The sequence below is a fragment of the Electrophorus electricus genome, chromosome 24 (genome assembly GCF_041902795.1).
Source record: "Electrophorus electricus isolate QZ-2024a chromosome 24, ASM4190279v1, whole genome shotgun sequence".
In the NCBI taxonomy this organism is placed as follows: domain Eukaryota; kingdom Metazoa; phylum Chordata; class Actinopteri; order Gymnotiformes; family Gymnotidae; genus Electrophorus; species Electrophorus electricus.
In genome coordinates, this window is record NC_137520.1 from 332501 (window position 1) to 350000 (window position 17500).

Consider the following 17500-nt stretch of genomic DNA (forward strand, 5'->3'; position numbering starts at 1 on the left):
GTGTAATATTCTAATGTCTGATGAAACTGTAATGCTGTTATGGGTTTCCAGACCTTCTGACAAAGTACAAAAAAGGGTTCAGCGTGCAAGTGCAAAAATTTATGGCCACAGTTCTAAAGGACATGGGTATACTGGTCATCATGCTATACTTCATCATGCTATACTTTATCACGCTATACTTCATCATGTTATACTTCACCACGCTATGCTATATCATGCTATACTTTATCATGCTATACTTTATCATGCTATACTTCATCATGTTATACTTCACCACGCTATGCTATATCATGCTATACTTTATCACGCTATACTTTATCATGCTATACTTTATCATGCTATACTTCACCACGCTATGCTATATCATGCTATACTTTATCATGCTATACTTTATCATGCTATACTTCACCATGCTATACTTCACCACGCTATGCTATATCATGCTATACTTTATCATGCTATACTTCACCACGCTATGCTTCACCACGCTATGCTATATCATGCTATACTTTATCATGCTATACTTCATCATGCTATACTTCACCATGTTATACTTCACCACGCTATGCTATATCATGCTATACTTTATCATGCTATACTTCACCATGCTATACTTTATCATGCTATACTTCACCACACTATACTTCACTACACTATACTATATCATGCTATACTTTATCATGCTATATTTCATCATGCTATACTTCACCATGTTTCACTGTTTTTATTTAATTTGAGTTTGGAATGTTGGAATGCTGATTTTTGCTTGTTTGTCTGATGAACTGTTTGGTAGAGGGAGGGTGGTTGTTTTATGTTATTGTTATTTTGAAAATCTGAAGGTTGAACAGGAGCAGTGAGGCTTTCTGGGACCTTTTATGAAATGTATTGGACATTTGCTGTTTCAGGCTCAATAGCTGGCCTGTTTGGACACCCTTGGCAAAACTATCAAAGTCGACCAATGCATCTCTCCAGAGAAACTCGCTATCAGCAGATTCAACCTGTTTGTGGACTGCGCAAGTCTCCTGTTTTAAATGCAGGCTGTTAAGATAAGAGATGAAGGAAGATAAAGTCAGTAATTGATTCAGTTTGTTAATGTTTGCTGTCTGAGTACACACCTCTGCTCCTGGAGATTATGTAGATTTAGGTTTGAGTTGAAATTAACTGTGTGAAAGCAGATCTCCAGTACCACACTGTGACACCACTTTTAAAAAGCTGGTGGAACACATTTTTACACCACATAAAAAGATGACTGACATACTATAGTTGACATGTAACAGCAACAGTCTCAGTTTATACCAGCAAAATGGGATTTAATCGCAGTCTGTTTTACATTAGGACTTTCTTTTACCATTTCTGCACAATAGTGTATCTCTCTCTCAACATGGCGCCCTCTGTTGGTTATAGTATGTGCTGCACCAGACCAGACAGGAATTTGAAGAGATGCTATAGCTGTCACAGAATAAAAGAAATCCCTGGCACGTGGGCCAGACGCACTGGAGATGGCTAACGTGAGTCACGAGGGTTTTGTTTGTAAACTGAGTTAAATCTAAACTATGAGTAGATTCTGAATGGTTCCTCCCTTGCACATTATATATATATATATATATATATATATATATATATATATATATATATACATAATGATTTCTTAAAAATTGAATGTTGGTCATGTCTGGCATTTTTAAAAAATAATCTAAATAAATAAAATCCTCAACATTTTGTAGACTGAATGTTTCAAGCATGTTACTAAATGTTTCACAAAGTTGTGATTGCACTAACCAGTTAGTCCCTTAATCCACAGTTAATTGTAAATTTGTCATGTATTTGACGCAGGGGCCAAAAAAAAAAACAGTGAAAGTGTCGACATCTCTGACAGTACATAACACCACTGTCATATACGAGCATTACAATATCCACCTTCACTCGACATAGTACATACAACGTTCCACATCCTACGTACAACAAATAAATTCATTTGTCTCTACTCACTATTTAACATCCTAAAAACCTGGGGAGAAAAAGCATCTGTAAACCTTGTGGTTCTAGCGTGCTCTTTACTAACGGTGAAGGTAAAAACACGCTAAAAGCAGGATTTTCTGTGCCCTGATCCGACGGCGAGTTGTGCAAACGTGGTGTAAAGGTGAGAATAGTGAAGCAATCTTATCTGCGTCTTTACGTTCTGAACCTATGGTGCAACCGTACCGTGAATACGATGACTTAAAATCCTCTCTGTAGTACAGCTGTTGTGCCTTCATAATCACCTTAGACTGATCCCAGGTCAGGTCCTTGGATATGTGTACACCCAGATAGTCTTTACTACCGCCACACACTCACTGTTTAAAACGAGAGCGTTATGCGCACCCGTTATTTCTAAGATCAATAATAAGCTTTATTTTTTATTAATGTTTTAGTTCCACATTTACACTTGCGCCACTCCATTAGGCTTTGCGCTTCAGTGCTGCGGGCTGTTTCATCCTCGTTGGTGAGTGTCACGATTCCAGCAGAAACGAGGCAACAGGCAGAACGCAAATGCAGGAGGCGGTTTATTAAACGAGGGAATTACAAACAGAGGTAAACATGACTTACCAAAATAACCGACAAAACCCAGGGCTAAAATAACCAGAACAAGCAAGGATTAAGCAGACGCAGGTGAACCTAACAGCACAACCAAAACACGGACCGGAGCCGAGGAACAGACGAGGGGCGGAGAAAACGAAACCAAGGAGCGGAACAAGAAGTGAAGGAAAACAGTCTCGACAGGATCATAAAACAGGGACGCTAAGAGGTGGCCAATCCTTACAGTTAGTCCCTCAGTGGTTAAGGTACTTGAGTTGTAATCAGATGGTTGCTGGTTCAAGTCCCACCAGTGCCAAGTGGTCACTGTTGCGCCCTTGAGCAAGACCCTTAACCCTCAATTACTCATGTTTTACTCAGTCATAACTGTAAGTGGCTTTGGAAAAAAGCGTCAGATAAATGCTACAAATGTAAAATACAGTTAGTCCATTAAAACACAGTTATAACATTAAAATACAGTTAGTCCCTCATGCTATGCTTAACCCCATACAATTTGGTTAGTCCCTTATTCCACAGTTAGTCCATTAAACCTGTGTTTATATAACACTCTGCTGTTATGTACAGACCTTTCACCGGGCGAATGCTGTGTTTGAACACAAAGACTTTCTGTGACCTTTAGTGCTGGCGTGAGAGAAACTGCTTTGCCAAGTTTTACATGACCTTCTGACCTTTAATTAAGGTAGTCATGCTCTGACCTTTGACAGTGCTTGTGATCCTTTTGCTCTGAATGTTTTATTACTTCATATGGTTCCCCATGTATAAGGCCGTCACTTTAACGCTACTCTGTCACATATTTACATAACAAAGGTGGGATGATGTTCCACTGAGAAGCAGGGGTCACGACCTCAGACTAGGTATCAGTGTTGCCTTAACTGAGGAGTTATTTACAACTTTATTTACAGAGGAGTATCTTGCCATCTTCAGGTTATCCGTACCCTTTCCAAGATGGCTGTGATGAAGCATAATGGTCTTCCTTCCAGTCTTCTGACATCATCAGGAGGAGTCGCTGCTCAGACACTGCCTCATAGGCTACCTGAGTTGCCATGGAGACCATGCTGAAGGGGCTGGCAGCAGACCATTGGGAAGACGAGTAGGACCGTCTTGTGGGGTGGAGCGCAGTGATTGAGTGTGTGTGTGTGTGTGTGTGAGTGGGTGAATGTGGGTGAGGGTGTGTGAGTGCGGGTGAAACCCCTCCGCTAGTGGTTCACACACTCTGGGGGTCTCGACCGGAGGCCTCTGCCCACTGAACGTAAAACACAGGAGAGTGGAACACACAGGACTTACCTAAACTGTTGCTGAGTAGAGGTTTATTGTTTATATAAGCCAGGGGTTCTCTGCCTTTTCCACCTCATGGCATGCCTGTTTACAGGAAGCACAGCAGCCAACAAGAAAACAAAACTCAACTTTTTCTGTCTTTGTTTAAGAAACTTCTCCATCTCTGGTTGGCTAACAGTCTCAATCATTTGCCTTCAGTCACTTCTGTGATGTTTTTATTTATAGTTTGAACATGATTGAGCTCTCCATTTTTACTGATACTAAATACATTTTTTTCACTTGTGTGTCCCGTTACCGATCCACTGCACCCCACCCTGCTCCTGAGGTCTGCAGACCACTAGAGGGCACTTCACGGCAGGTTGAGAAACCTTGATATAAACTATTTTCAAAGTAGACATCCTGTTGTCTTGGACACTGTAAATTCAAAAATCCAAAACATGCCGCACACAGTGTGAAAACCATTCAGTATACTTTAATGTTTGAAACACTTTTAAAAACCATCGCCATTAAACACACTGAAAACTGTATGTGTTACTGTATCACCCTTAAACCTAGTGCTCAGGAAACCCAGCTGGTGGCGCTGTTCACCACATTACAGAGGCAAGCACCCGTTACCTAGGTAACGGCTCCGTTACTCTGGGGCTGCATTTGGTACGTGTTCCAAACGCAGGCTGGCTTTGAATATTCAGGCATGTATACTTTCCACATGCACACCTGCACGTTTAAGTACAAAACTAAGGCGTTGCATCAATCTTTGCACAATTCTCCATTTCGTTAACACCATGAACATAAGAGTTTGCAGTCTGTCCTGCAGTAGTGGTTCTTCCCAAACCAGAAGCACGCGTGAAAACTGCCGCCCCTATCCCGCCTCAACACAACATTTGGGCACTTTAAAGTCGTTTTCGGCACATGGTCAGCAGGACACAATTAAAGTACATGTCAAAGGAAAGAGCGGGTTTGTGAGTGGCTGATGTTCGGCTGAAGTCCTGCTAAAGGTGTGAAGGCATCCATCCCATGTATTAGTAGTTTGCATGCAGTCCTGCACTGGAGACATACAAGGTTTCTGCCTGAACCCTGAACCCTGACTGACCCTTTCTGCCTGCCATTATTGCTAAAATACTGGGTAAAGACTACCAGCTTGACTAACAACCAAATAAGAACCAGCTTGACCAAAAGAGGATACTTTAGTATATTCACTGTATATTCAGACATCACTTGGAAATTCACAATACACCTGGAAGTCAGTACTATGTAAAAACACTGGCGTGAACATATGCAGTAGGGGTTTCCTTCTGGCAGGTGTGTGTGAGACAGTCCTGTCTGTGCGACTGTGTGTGTGAGAGACAGTCCTGTCTGTGCGACTGTGTGTGTGTGAGAGACAGTCCTGTCTGTGCGACTGTGTGTGTGTGTGAGAGACAGTCCTGTCTGTGCGACTGTGTGTGTGTGAGAGACAGTCCTGTCTGTGCGACTGTGTGTGTGTGTGAGAGACAGTCCTGTCTGTGCGACTGTGTGTGTGTGTGAGAGACAGTCCTGTCTGTGCGACTGTGTGTGTGAGAGACAGTCCTGTCTGTGCGACTGTGTGTGTGTGAGACAGTCCTGTCTGTGCGACTGTGTGTGTGTGTGAGACAGTCCTGTCTGTGCGACTGTGTGTGTGAGTGAGACAGTCCTGTCTGTGCGACTGTGTGTGTGAGTGAGACAGTCCTGTCTGTGCGACTGTGTGTGTGAGACAGTCCTGTCTGTGCGACTGTGTGTGTGTGTGTGAGACAGTCCTGTCTGTGCGACTGTGTGTGTGTGTGAGAGACAGTCCTGTCTGTGCGACTGTGTGTGTGAGACAGTCCTGTCTGTGCGTGTGAGACAGTCCTGTGTGACTACTGTAAGCCCATCAGGACATCCCAGTCCTAGCAGGTTCTGCAACTCATAGCAGACATGGAGCTGAAAACTGCAGCTCAGTCTGATCAGTCTGACCCCAGCTGTCCTGACTGGTCTCTCCAGACCAACTCTCTCCTGACTGGAGTCTCTCACTGTCCATCATTCCGTGTCCACAAAAATGGAAGTAAAAAAGAACCAAAGAGAGAAGTACTTTCTGAAGAAGGTTAAGGCACGTCTTCTGTGTGCTCTGTGTGCAAGACAGTGCGTTACGATTTTGTGTTTGTTTTCAGGGGCCTGACATTTGGCTACCGAGTATCGCTTCAACGTAATTCTTTTGCATAGTTCCACATGGCAAGATAAATCATAGCTCGGCTTATCTGATCAGCGTAGTGGCACCAGGTACAAGGGTAAAGTTGTTTACACCCAAATACATCAGAGTGTTTCTGCTACAGTTGTACATTAATGAACAGTCAAAATATACAGTAATTATACAGCTTATATGTCACAAAAGTCATGTAACATCTTGACTATTAGTCACGTAACACCAAATGTAAGCAGGTGACACCACTCCCCTGAAAAACGTTTTGTTAGAATACAAAAAAAAAGCATCATTTGTTCTTTCACTGCTGGATTTTCAAAGCTTGGACATTCAATATTTTTTGACAAAGTGATAAATAAATAAAATCCCATATATAAATCCCAGATCACCAATCACCATTTCCCTCACAATATTCCCAAAAGCAAAAACTGGGAAGAGGTGAGGGTCTCAAACTAAACATCACAGCAACTAATAATTTAACCATTAGAAAAAGTCAAACAAAGGCCAGGCAAGAGTGGAGAATCGCACAAGTACTGCAGATAACTACAAATACAGTTACCCTCCATCAAATGTTTACTTGCACTTTGTCTATACATTATTCTGTGCTGCCACTAAACAGGACAGGAAGTGACCTGGGCACGAAGTGGCTTTGAAATGGCTGTTTCAAACCTGTACCATGTCGATTCTAAGTCTCCAGGCTCTTACTCTCTGGCTCAGCGTTTGTCAAGCTTTCTCACAAATTTGATCAGGTACGTGTCTAAATAACACAAGGGAAATCGCTTTCTCCTTGTTATTTACTCACTTTCATAATTCACTACATGGTTTGTTTAAACTGGAATATAATTTTACACTCTGCATAATCTGCCTAGTGCTATCTAAACAATACTGACCTTGATTGAGATTAAATACAAGCCAGCTTCCGTTCCTTAACAAATAAACATTTAAAAAGTGGCATCAAACAATGGGATTTGGTTAAACTAGAATTATAAAATAAAATGACTGTAAACATAGAAAGGGCGTTAGGTGGCTCTTAGAAAGAGCACAGTGCTTCTGTGGACGCTAGCTGAACGTCAGGCTGAGTCCAACTATGGTAGCGCGGAGATGCTAACAGCCGTGCTCCGTCTCTTCCATGCTAACGCTGCTCTTACGGCTGCTGTCCTTGGATGCCCCGGGGGAGATGGAGGACATCACCGGGTCGCTCATTGCTACCGGCGACAGTGTCTCATCCATCAGCATGTCGTCCCGCTTGGCATTCGTCGCCTTGGTGATGACCCCATAGGCACGTGGGTCGGAGGAAGCGGCACTACTAGCGACACCGTTGCTGAAGGTGACGGTGCCGTCATTGAGGTCCAAAGTGCTGGAGTAGCCCGTGTCTGTGCCGGAGGGTCGCGGGTGGAGGTACACGTCCTGGGTGCAGTCTCCCAGGACGGGCTCCTGTTTGATGGGCCGGGCTGGCAGCTCCGGAGAGCCGAGGGTGGAGGAGGAGACTGCCAGTCCGTGAGCTTGGGCCTGCATCTCCAGGGCCTGGGTTAGCATTTAGCAGAAGAAAGGGGAAACAACACCTAGTTCATTCACTGAAACGTATAGCTGTGGTTTAAGCTGGGCCTAAGTAATTCCAGTTTAAACCTGGTTCTGATCCATTTCATCAGAGCAGGGTACTTTTATGCATGTATTGATTAATTTATTAACTACTGTAGTAATTTAATTAGTTAAAACTGATGCCGAAAATGACAGGTTTGAGAAAGACATGGTATCAGAAGCCATCTACTACATGTTTATGAGCCCAGACACATCACTGACACGGAGCCCTGTACAAACATCACTGACACGGAACCCTGTACAAACATCACTGACACGGAACCCTGTACAAACATCACTGACACGGAGCCCTGTACAAACACCACTGACACGGAGCCCTGTACAAACACCACTGACACGGAGCCCTGTACAAACACCACTGACACGGCGCCCTGTACAAACATCACTGACACGGCGCCCTGTACAAACATCACTGACACCGAGCCCTGTACAAACACCAGTACAAACATCACTGCCACTAAACCCTGTATAAACACCAGTACAAACATCACTGACACTAAACCCTGGCTTAATCCTCCTCTGTCTGCCAAACCTTTTGGGCTCTTGAAACAAATAATACAAATAACAAACCTAAAACTGATTTTAAAAGCCACAAAAGGTTCCCCTAGAACTGTCTGGCTTTGCGGTCAATACACCAGCTACGCAAATTCTGTCTAACAGAATGTTCTGCAGGTGAGCTCGACCTGCATCCCCAGAATCAGGTGAGCTCGACCTGCATCCCCAGAATCAGGTGAGCTCGACCTGCATCCCCAGAATCAGGTGAGCTCGACCTGCATCCCCAGAATCAGGTGAGCTCGACCTGCATCCCCAGAATCAGGTGAGCTCGACCTGGGGGCTTGGGCTTGAACATTTGTAAAGCTGCTTTGTGACAACATCTGTTGTAAAAAGCGCTGTATAAATAAATTTTGAATTTTTTTTTTTTTTAGCTCTACCTGTATCCAGAACATCAGATGAGATCTACCTGTATCCGCAACATCAAGTGAGATCTACAAGTATCCAGAACATGACGTGAGATCTACCTGTATCAACATCATCAGGTTTATGCTACCTGTATCTGCAGCATCAGGTGAGATCTACCTGTATCCGCAACATCAGGTGCCTATTGGCATTTTCGAGCTTCTTCTGCCGGGTCTCCAGGTCTCTGGCATGTTGCTGCTCTCGCTGGAGTTTCCTAATGTAGTCCACAGAGGCCTTAAGAATTGTGCCCTTGTTCCAACGCATGTCCCTGAGGAAAACACACACACACACACACACACACACACACACACACACACACACACACACACCTCATTCTTCAGCTGACCACCAAATCAAATGAGCCATGGACCTCACACTGGTGGGTTTTATAAGTGTTTACACTGCTCCCAGGAGCGGGTCAGGACTTACGGGTCGTTTGATTTGGGGATGAGAGTTCCCAGCTCTTTGATCCGATCGTTGATGTTGAATCGCCGTCTCCTCTCAACTAAAGCAGTGTGTGGGAAACGTTAGATCAGACTGTGCCACCAGGGCCCCATTAAACGAATAACGGGACAAGGACCGAACACCACACATACTGAACACAACTGAACAAAACACTTACTGAACAGAACATGTACTGAACAGAACTGAAAACACTTACTGAAAAGAACACTTACTGAACAAAACTGAACACTTACTGCACAGAACTGAACAGAACACTTACTGAACAGAACACTTACTGAACAGAACACTTACTTAGGTTGTGGTTGTCTTTTTTTTGCCGCTCCTTTGCAAGAGCACGAACTTCTGCCTCTGAGCAGAGGGTGAGAGAAGCCGTGAACCATTAATGCAGTCTAAATCAATACTACAGTCTAAACCAATACTACAGTCTAAACCATACTACAGTCTAAATCAATACTACAGTCTAAATCAATACTAGTCTAAACCAATACTACAGTCTAAATCAATACTACAGTCTAAATCATTACATAAAACAACACAACTGTCCAGCAAAAGCTGAAGATGTAAGCCTCGCCAGTAGTGTATCAGGTATGTGGGGTTTTTAACGACAGAGCCTTGCACACAGGTGACTAAGGGACTGATGGTAGAATGAAAGGTCCACATACCCACTGGAAACCCTTCAGATCTTTGATAGTTTTCAAACTTGCCACAAGACTCCGGCTTCTCCATCATGTGCACCACGGCAGAAGACGGCGGAACTGTACATGGTACATCGTCAACGTTTTACACAGCTCGTTATTTCATGACACTCTGCCCCTGTGTGTTACTGTAACGACACTAAACTTCAGTCAAACACAATCGTCAAAGTAACGCACACACAAAATGGGCAGTTACACGTCTGCTTACAGTGCAAAAACAGTTACATTTTGAGTCAATAAAAACACGGCCAAGTTCACAGAAATACAGATGTGTCATGAAGGTTTGTGATGTATAATGTTTTAAAGAAAAACATTTGTTATCAAAAATAAGATTTTCCACTTGTTTATTTATATGTGTGCTAGATTATACAATCTCTATTTCTTTCATTAATGTAAGTCTGTGGTTGCCCTTCTAACAGGGATGTGAGGATCACAGCGCTGCAGTTAGATCTCTCTCACGGCAGATTCTGTTTAGGGACTCACAAATGAGTCGTGTTGAAGCCAGGAGGCCAACACGGAGCAGTGCTTTATCCAGAATTGTGGGAAGGCCAGCTCCGGACTGTGGAGTGCTGCTGGGTGTGTTCTGGTGTGTGTGGGTGTGTGTGTGTAGGTACTCACCAGAGAATTCCCTTTTAATGTTGGGCATGTTGGCAGGACAGGAGCTGCTGATGGTCAGACTATGGGGACCCATGCCGTGGTTACTGTGGGGACCCATGCCGTGGTTACTATGGGGACCCATGCCGTGGTTACTATGGGGACCCATGCCGTGGTTACTGTACACATCCATGAGGTTTGCCGAAACTGGGATCTGTGGTCATAAAACATGTTATCACGCACCCATCTTGGTCTCTCCAGCTGGAGACTCTGGAGTGACTGGTACCCATTCTGCATTTGGTTAGCAAACATTTCAGACCAGCAGTGGCATGTCTGAGAGGCTACAGCAGTTGTCCTGTATTACTGCAAAGATCCGTGGCATCCGCAGCAAGAGATGCGACTGGTTCGCATCCAAACCACAACCTCAAGGTGCCGAAACCCACGCATCAGCCGTCTGTGTGCACCTGAGACTCTGGATGGATTCATTGAACATGGGAGAGGCAGACAGTGCAGCCTCCGGCTCCGCGGTGCAGTGAAGGGAAACAGACGGCGTGTGTCAGTGGTGAAGACAGCTGGATCGCTCGGGCCACTGGGACATGACGAGGAGATAAGCTCTGACTCACTGTCTCACAGTGTTGACGGGAGTGAGAAGTAGTTCTGTTAATTGGTGAAGCTACACCAGTTTGAAATTATGCACTCAAAAAAGAAATAATTAAAATTTTAAAAATTGCTCATAATAGTAAGACAAACTTCTGCTTTGGGAAGTTGGGTTTGCACTTCCATTCAGGCTTGAAATGAGAAACTGTTACCCTCAGTGTTTTGTTTATTTGATTTTAAAGTCATAATACATTCATATACTGCACTTTTTCAGCTCCAGGGTGGATTTTATTATCCATATGAATATTCTAAACTCATAAATGTCTTTATTTATACTCATAAATGCCTCTGGAATGAATATATTACTAGAGTACAAGGTTACACTTCAGACAGACATGAATGAAGTCAGACAGGAATGAAGAGCTATGGATTTTGTATCCTTTTCGAAAGTTAGCTGACACTTTTAGTCAAAGCAACTTACAAATATGAGTGAGTACAACTTGAGTAATTGAGGGTTAAGGGCCTTGCTCAGGGGCCCAACAGTGGCACCTTGAACAAGTCCCAAAAACCAAATCTAAGAAAACTTATAACGGACATCTAAATTTGTTCATCACAATAAAAACCGGCACAAACCAACTGATAAGCGTGAAGCAGGGAATGACAGCTGTACCGTGTTAGCCATCTGAAGCCCCGGTTCTATGGACAGGCCGAGCATATCCTCGCTATAGCTCGATTCCAAACTAATGATGTCATCAATGACGTCATCCATCTAAAAACAAACAAACAAACAAACAAAAACCTAAAAAAAAAAACCCACATTGCTGACAGAGGTATATGAGGCACACCAAAGTAATATTTTTTGGTCACATCAAAGATAATCAGTGTTCCTTTAAGCTCATGACGATCCTAAGATCAAGATTCTATATTCTTCGAGGTCTTAGCATGGTGCTACTTAACTCCACCATCAGACCTGGTAAACCTTTCTGGTTCTGTTTTAAATGGGTTCAAATCCCACCTAAGTGACCTTGAAAGATACAAAATAACATAAGATGGAATGCCTTCACTTGGTCATTCAGGTGGGAATGTTTTGTGTTACAGAGTCCCACAAAGTTCAATCCTTGGACTAGCACTTTGTAATCTGCATATGCTCACATTAGCCTGGATAATTAATAAAGGAAAGTTTCTTTCCATGATTAATCTGCTTATCATACGCAGCTGTTATTTACCCGGTCACCTACCCTCAGAGGTCTACTCGCTGTTTAATTGTCTACAGGGAATTAAACGTTGGCTGTGTCAATTTGCTGCAATTACACCAAAACTAAACTGAATTCCTTGTTATTGGGATGGGCTGAGAAATATCACACAGCTCCATTAACACTCCCTCTCTATGAACGATAAAAGTCGTGTCGAAAACCTGCTTGTTACCTCTGACAACCAATTTAGCTTTAAAAACCCAAAAAGTTTCCCAAAAGAAATTCTACCAACTGGGAAAGACGTTCGAGGTCTGTGACATCCTCGCTACGGCTGAAGGTGGAAAACCTTTATACGCCTTGGTGTCCATGTGTCTGGACTACTGCAACACTCACTTTCTGATCGGCCAGAGGTTTACAGCCAGCTGGCAGAGACTTAAAAACGCAGAGAATTTTGATATGCATGGCAATAAGAGATCATATTTCACCGCTACGCGGATTTTAAGGTATTTTAATGACCTCCAATATGTGGAAAGACCATGAAGGAATTTGGTGTTCTTCTGGCAACAGAAGAACTGGTGTACAGGAATACGTTATTTCTGCTCAGCTATTTTATTCCTTGTTTTATATTTTCTTTTATTTTTATATAAAGTGATATTCCTATTATATTTTTATGTAAAGCATTTCGTTAACCTTATTTAATGAAGTGTTATACAAATAAAGTGTACTGCTATTATTATTATTAGTAGTAGAAGCATTAGTAGTAATTCATGATAAATAGTATCATACTACTTTATTTATAATTATTCTTCATTAATATTCATTTTTACTTAACTGTGATTTGAGCTATATGAAGATAGAAATAAATTGGTGTGAAGGGTACGATTTAGAATTTCCAGATGAAGAAGAAAAGAGGCTCTTAGGCGTTAACATTTTTGTGCCCTCTGCTGAGATGACATTAGCAGGTGAGCCACACGTGAGCCACACGTGAGCCTGCCAGCGCTAGCGGCCCATTTCCCTACTGACCGTCTAATGACCTGCAGAGGTCTGACGATACAAACCCTCATGTTGGCTTAGTCACAGATCCCTCTTGCACTTTTCAGTCGCACAAATGGTCCAAACAGCAATTCATTAATAATACACAGATTAAAAACATTTTTTAAAAGTTGATGAAGGCCATGAGACGGTCAGAGCAGAAAGACTGGGTCGATATGATACTCATCGCAATACAGGGGTCACGATTTGATATATCATGATGCATTATCATATCACTTCTACTGCCTTTTCATGTAAATATATACTGGACTTTAGTAGCAACTGGCATCTACAATCTTTACATTTGTTGGTACTTTGTCTGCACTAAACTATAGCAGTGAATACACACAAAAAAAATCTTTATATAAATCAGTATCTTTAAGGGTTCAAAGTATAAATATAATATAGAAAGTAAAGGTAAAAATACTAAAATAAAATAAACATTACATGCATGATACATGATATTGCAGTATTGGCAAAAGGCAGCTCTAATCAAGACAGTGAATATATTAGTACTTATGCTGAATTTGAGGTATTTTGGACTTTACTGTAGAAAGTAAATAACAAAGAGCTAACATCGTCATGGAAACAGAGAGGGTGGCACCTCTTTCTCGCAGCTGGAGTTGAGTGTCAGTAAGGCCATAGGGCTGTTGGGGGCACTGCTGCCCAGTCCAGGAGGCATTCCCCCGTGGTCAGAGGTCTGGGCGGGGCACGGCAAACCAACCGCCTGGGAACCAAGGCTGCCCCCTAGCGTGGTGGACAGGTACGCCCTGACCTGCTGCCTCTGAGCCTGCTGGATGTGGTACTTAGTAGGGTTCTCTAGGTGGGTTTTGACCTAAAGAAAGAAAGAACGCATCACTGTAACTGTTACTGGCCTCCTCTTATATACTAACATTCTTCTGCAAACCACAGGAAAGTGATTGTTATACGATTGCATTTCTCTGTAGTTCACCTTACAAATACAACTTTGATCTATACACCATACTGTTAGGTTTCTTCTGTGAAAAACTGTAAACTGTTTCAAAAGATGAGCTACGTTTTGTTTGTCTGTGGTACCTTCTTTTCTAAGCAAACCCTAATCAAATGCAGAGTCACCCAGCATGCGACAGCCTCTCCTCTGCAGATTTAAGAAACTACAAGCATGTGTCACCCATGTAAACAAAAATGAACACAAGCCACAACTGTTGTTTTGTGTGCAGTGTGTATTTATCCCACTGGAGAGCCTCTCTGACGTCAGTATGGGGTTAATACAATGCAGTCTTTTCTGTGCATTGGTTAGCCTTGTGTTCCAGCCCACATTCACTCCAAGCAAAGAGTCACTAATCTGCAGTTCCACTCCATTTCAGCTCTGGAGGCTGGATCTTTGGGGACACGGGTTATAAATCGCGCATGAAGTTGAACGGAGATATTACCAGACAAAAAAGTATGCACGGTGACCGGCCATGACGTTGATCCCTGGATCTCTTCATGGTGAGTTTGTCTTTACCTTTACGGCATTTAGCAAAGCCCTTCTGGAAGTTTCTCTAGGCAAGCGAATCAGCTCAGTGCTGTAAACGTGAAGGGAAGCACTCAGAGAACGTGTTGCCATGCTTGGTGTCGGGCACTAAATGCTGGTCAGTGTGTAGGTGCCTGTTTGACCTTTCATACTGTTTAAAAGACGAATCTAATGTTCTGTGTTTTTTCCTTCTTCAGACCACTGAGATCTAAACTTCGCGTCCTCCACTGCTTTCAGAAACTCTGGCAGATTTCGACTAAATCCATGAAGGTGTGTTTGTAAACTTCTCATCCAGAGAGGAAAACGGGGAGAGAAAGGGAGGAATCCAGAGACAGAGAGCTTCACTCCGGAACGTGCACTTGAATCAGGACCAGGACCTTAAACTGTCAAGTCAGAGTAAAGACATTTACATGTACAGCATTTAGCTGACGCTTTTATTTAAAGAGACTTACAATTCTGACTGAGTACAGCTTGAGTAATTGAGGGTTAAGGGTCTTGCTCAGGGGCCCAACACTGGCAACCTGGCAGTGGTAGGACTTGAACTGGCAACCTTCTGATTACAAGTCAAGTACCTGAAGCACTGAGCTTAAAAATAAACCTGGAGAACAGAAACCTCACTAACTGACAAGCCTGGTACTTTGAAATCAACACATCTCAGTTTCTTAAAGACGTATGAATAGTTGCTGTGATCTTTTCACAGAATTTGAAGAGACTATTTTTGGCACTGTCAAAAAATGTCATCAAACAAGGATATCGGCCAGACAGAAAGAACAGGTGTTAATATACTAATACTCAATAGTTAAGGCTCAAAGTCGTACAAATTCCACCTCGGGGCTCAGAAGCCCAGCATTTCAGAGGGATTCTTGTTGCCCTATGAAACATCTGATCCTCAAATGAGACTACAGGTCATCCACTGTAATTTCGTCTACATGCATTTTGTACAGCTCTAATATTAAACTAATGCTACTTGTCTAAAACATGAAGCCTCTACATGGGGACTGATGGCATGCCATCCTCTTTGTACAAGCTGTTATTCTCTTATCGTTTTCACATCTCGGCATCTGTTTGCCGACTTAAATCAGATGGTCACACTCTCAGTGGTTTTCTGGTTATTCCAAGCTGTGATCCAGCTTGTTCAAAATGATTCACACAGTGTCGTACCGTGTAAGAACCATCAGACATCAGCTGTGATCATGAGACTCCTGAACTGCACACTGAGGGTGTGCAAAAACAGAAAGTATTATTTACAAAGAATATTCATTTTGCAAGACCTACAGCTGTTTTTAAATCAATACTGAAAGGGTATTTGCTTATGATGGCCTATGCATAGTTTAGACTTTATTTTATTTCCATTATATTTCATTTGTCAGAAGGTGTAGTAAAATTACTATAGAGTTTCCTTCTTGTTCTTCTGGGTACACAATGTACATATATAAAGTGTCCTAGGAACACTGTTCAAAAGTCCAGTAAATGACTCACCAGAATTTTTCTTCTTTCGATGTAAAATGGGTTGTACTAATGTTAGTTAAATCTTTGTGAGCTTTACTCTCACCAATCCACAGTTAATTCTAAGATAGTCAAGACTAGGCTACATTAATTCTAAGGTAGTCAAGGCTACATTAGTGAACTTCATATCTAAATATTAAACCCAAACATTCTGACATCAGTCATGAGTTTGTATATATCAGTCTATCAATCATATGGTCAAGCTGTCATACTGATACTCTGTCATACCATCATACTGTCAATCTGTCATACTCGTTAGAATATCAGGACTACACCCAAACCACTCTCAGCTATGACTAATTTTTTTGGGGTGGGGTATAAAGCAGCATTCTTTCTTACCTAATTACAGAACATTTGTTAAAAGATGTCACTGAGATGTTTATGTTTCTAAATGTCAGTGCTGATTACAGTCACTGTGGATTGCAGCCATTACTCAATTCTTCTGTGCAACCCTGTGTGTGTGTGTCCGTGTGTAGATTTTGCTATCTCTGGGCTACAGACTGACCTGTTGCTAGACTCCTCATGAGACCAGCACAGCAGGAAGTATGTGTTCAGACATTACCACGGCAACCGCCGTTCCGCAGAGTTCTAGAACCCTGGACAGCCAGATGCGCAAAGAGTGAAACACATGGCAAACCAGTCACATGACAGGAAATGGGTGCGGGTTAGAGGTCAGCATATGGTTACCGTCTATTCTCTGTGCTACGTTTGATAACACGTCAAATAAAAGTTTAAAGAAGCACTTTGTTGAGATTTGAATTTCATGATTAAATGGGAGACCGTTGAAGAAATCTTTAAAACCATGAAAGTATCCAGCTTCTCAACTGCCAGTACGACTCAGTGATAATAGAGATTTGTTCTGGATGGTCCACGGGCTCCTTTGCGTTAAATGTCCTTATCATTTCACATCAGTGACATCAGCAGAAACTGCTCTTACAAAACAACTTTTTGCGTCACTGGTTTTTGGGAGGGTTTTTTTTGGATTTACATATTTTCCAAAGGCTGTGGTGAAATGTGCTAGCTCGCTAGAGGCCTCACCCCTGCATTCCCTGATGGAATGGGGAGACCTTATCTAGATCTACAGATTTACTGAATTCTTTCTCTCACAGAAAGAAAAAAATATTAGTAAACTGTGCAGCTCTTTATCAAAATATGAATACACAATTAAAAATAATTTAATTTTGCATTTTGACAGCTGCCCCATAAATAGCTAGAAATAACAGATTCTGTAGTGTACTTTAAAAATCAGAACCTCTCACGCTACGTTATGTCAGGAGCTTAATGTGTGTAGTTTCTTAGGGCAGTTTTTTCTTCTGTCTCTAAAGCTTCT

At 42.4% G+C, this 17500-nt stretch overlaps 1 protein-coding gene across 6 annotated transcripts in view; it reads right to left on the minus strand.

Annotated features, from left to right (window-relative positions):
- Positions 1 to 4301: 4301 nt before the first annotated feature.
- Positions 4302 to 17500, minus strand: part of mitfb (melanocyte inducing transcription factor b) — a 30341-nt gene continuing 17142 nt past the window's right edge. For all 6 annotated transcript variants that reach the window (XM_081706712.1, XM_035522386.2, XM_035522387.2 and 3 more), the window contains 8 exons: positions 13774 to 14004; positions 11615 to 11713; positions 10372 to 10561; positions 9721 to 9813; positions 9350 to 9406; positions 9023 to 9098; positions 8714 to 8861; positions 4302 to 7561 (listed from right to left, as the gene is read on the minus strand). In XM_081706712.1, coding sequence (XP_081562838.1) covers positions 7142 to 7561; positions 8714 to 8861; positions 9023 to 9098; positions 9350 to 9406; positions 9721 to 9813; positions 10372 to 10561; positions 11615 to 11713; positions 13774 to 14004 — 1314 coding nt within the window. In that variant the 3' untranslated portion in view covers positions 4302 to 7141. The remainder of the gene's footprint in view (positions 7562 to 8713; positions 8862 to 9022; positions 9099 to 9349; positions 9407 to 9720; positions 9814 to 10371; positions 10562 to 11614; positions 11714 to 13773; positions 14005 to 17500) is intronic.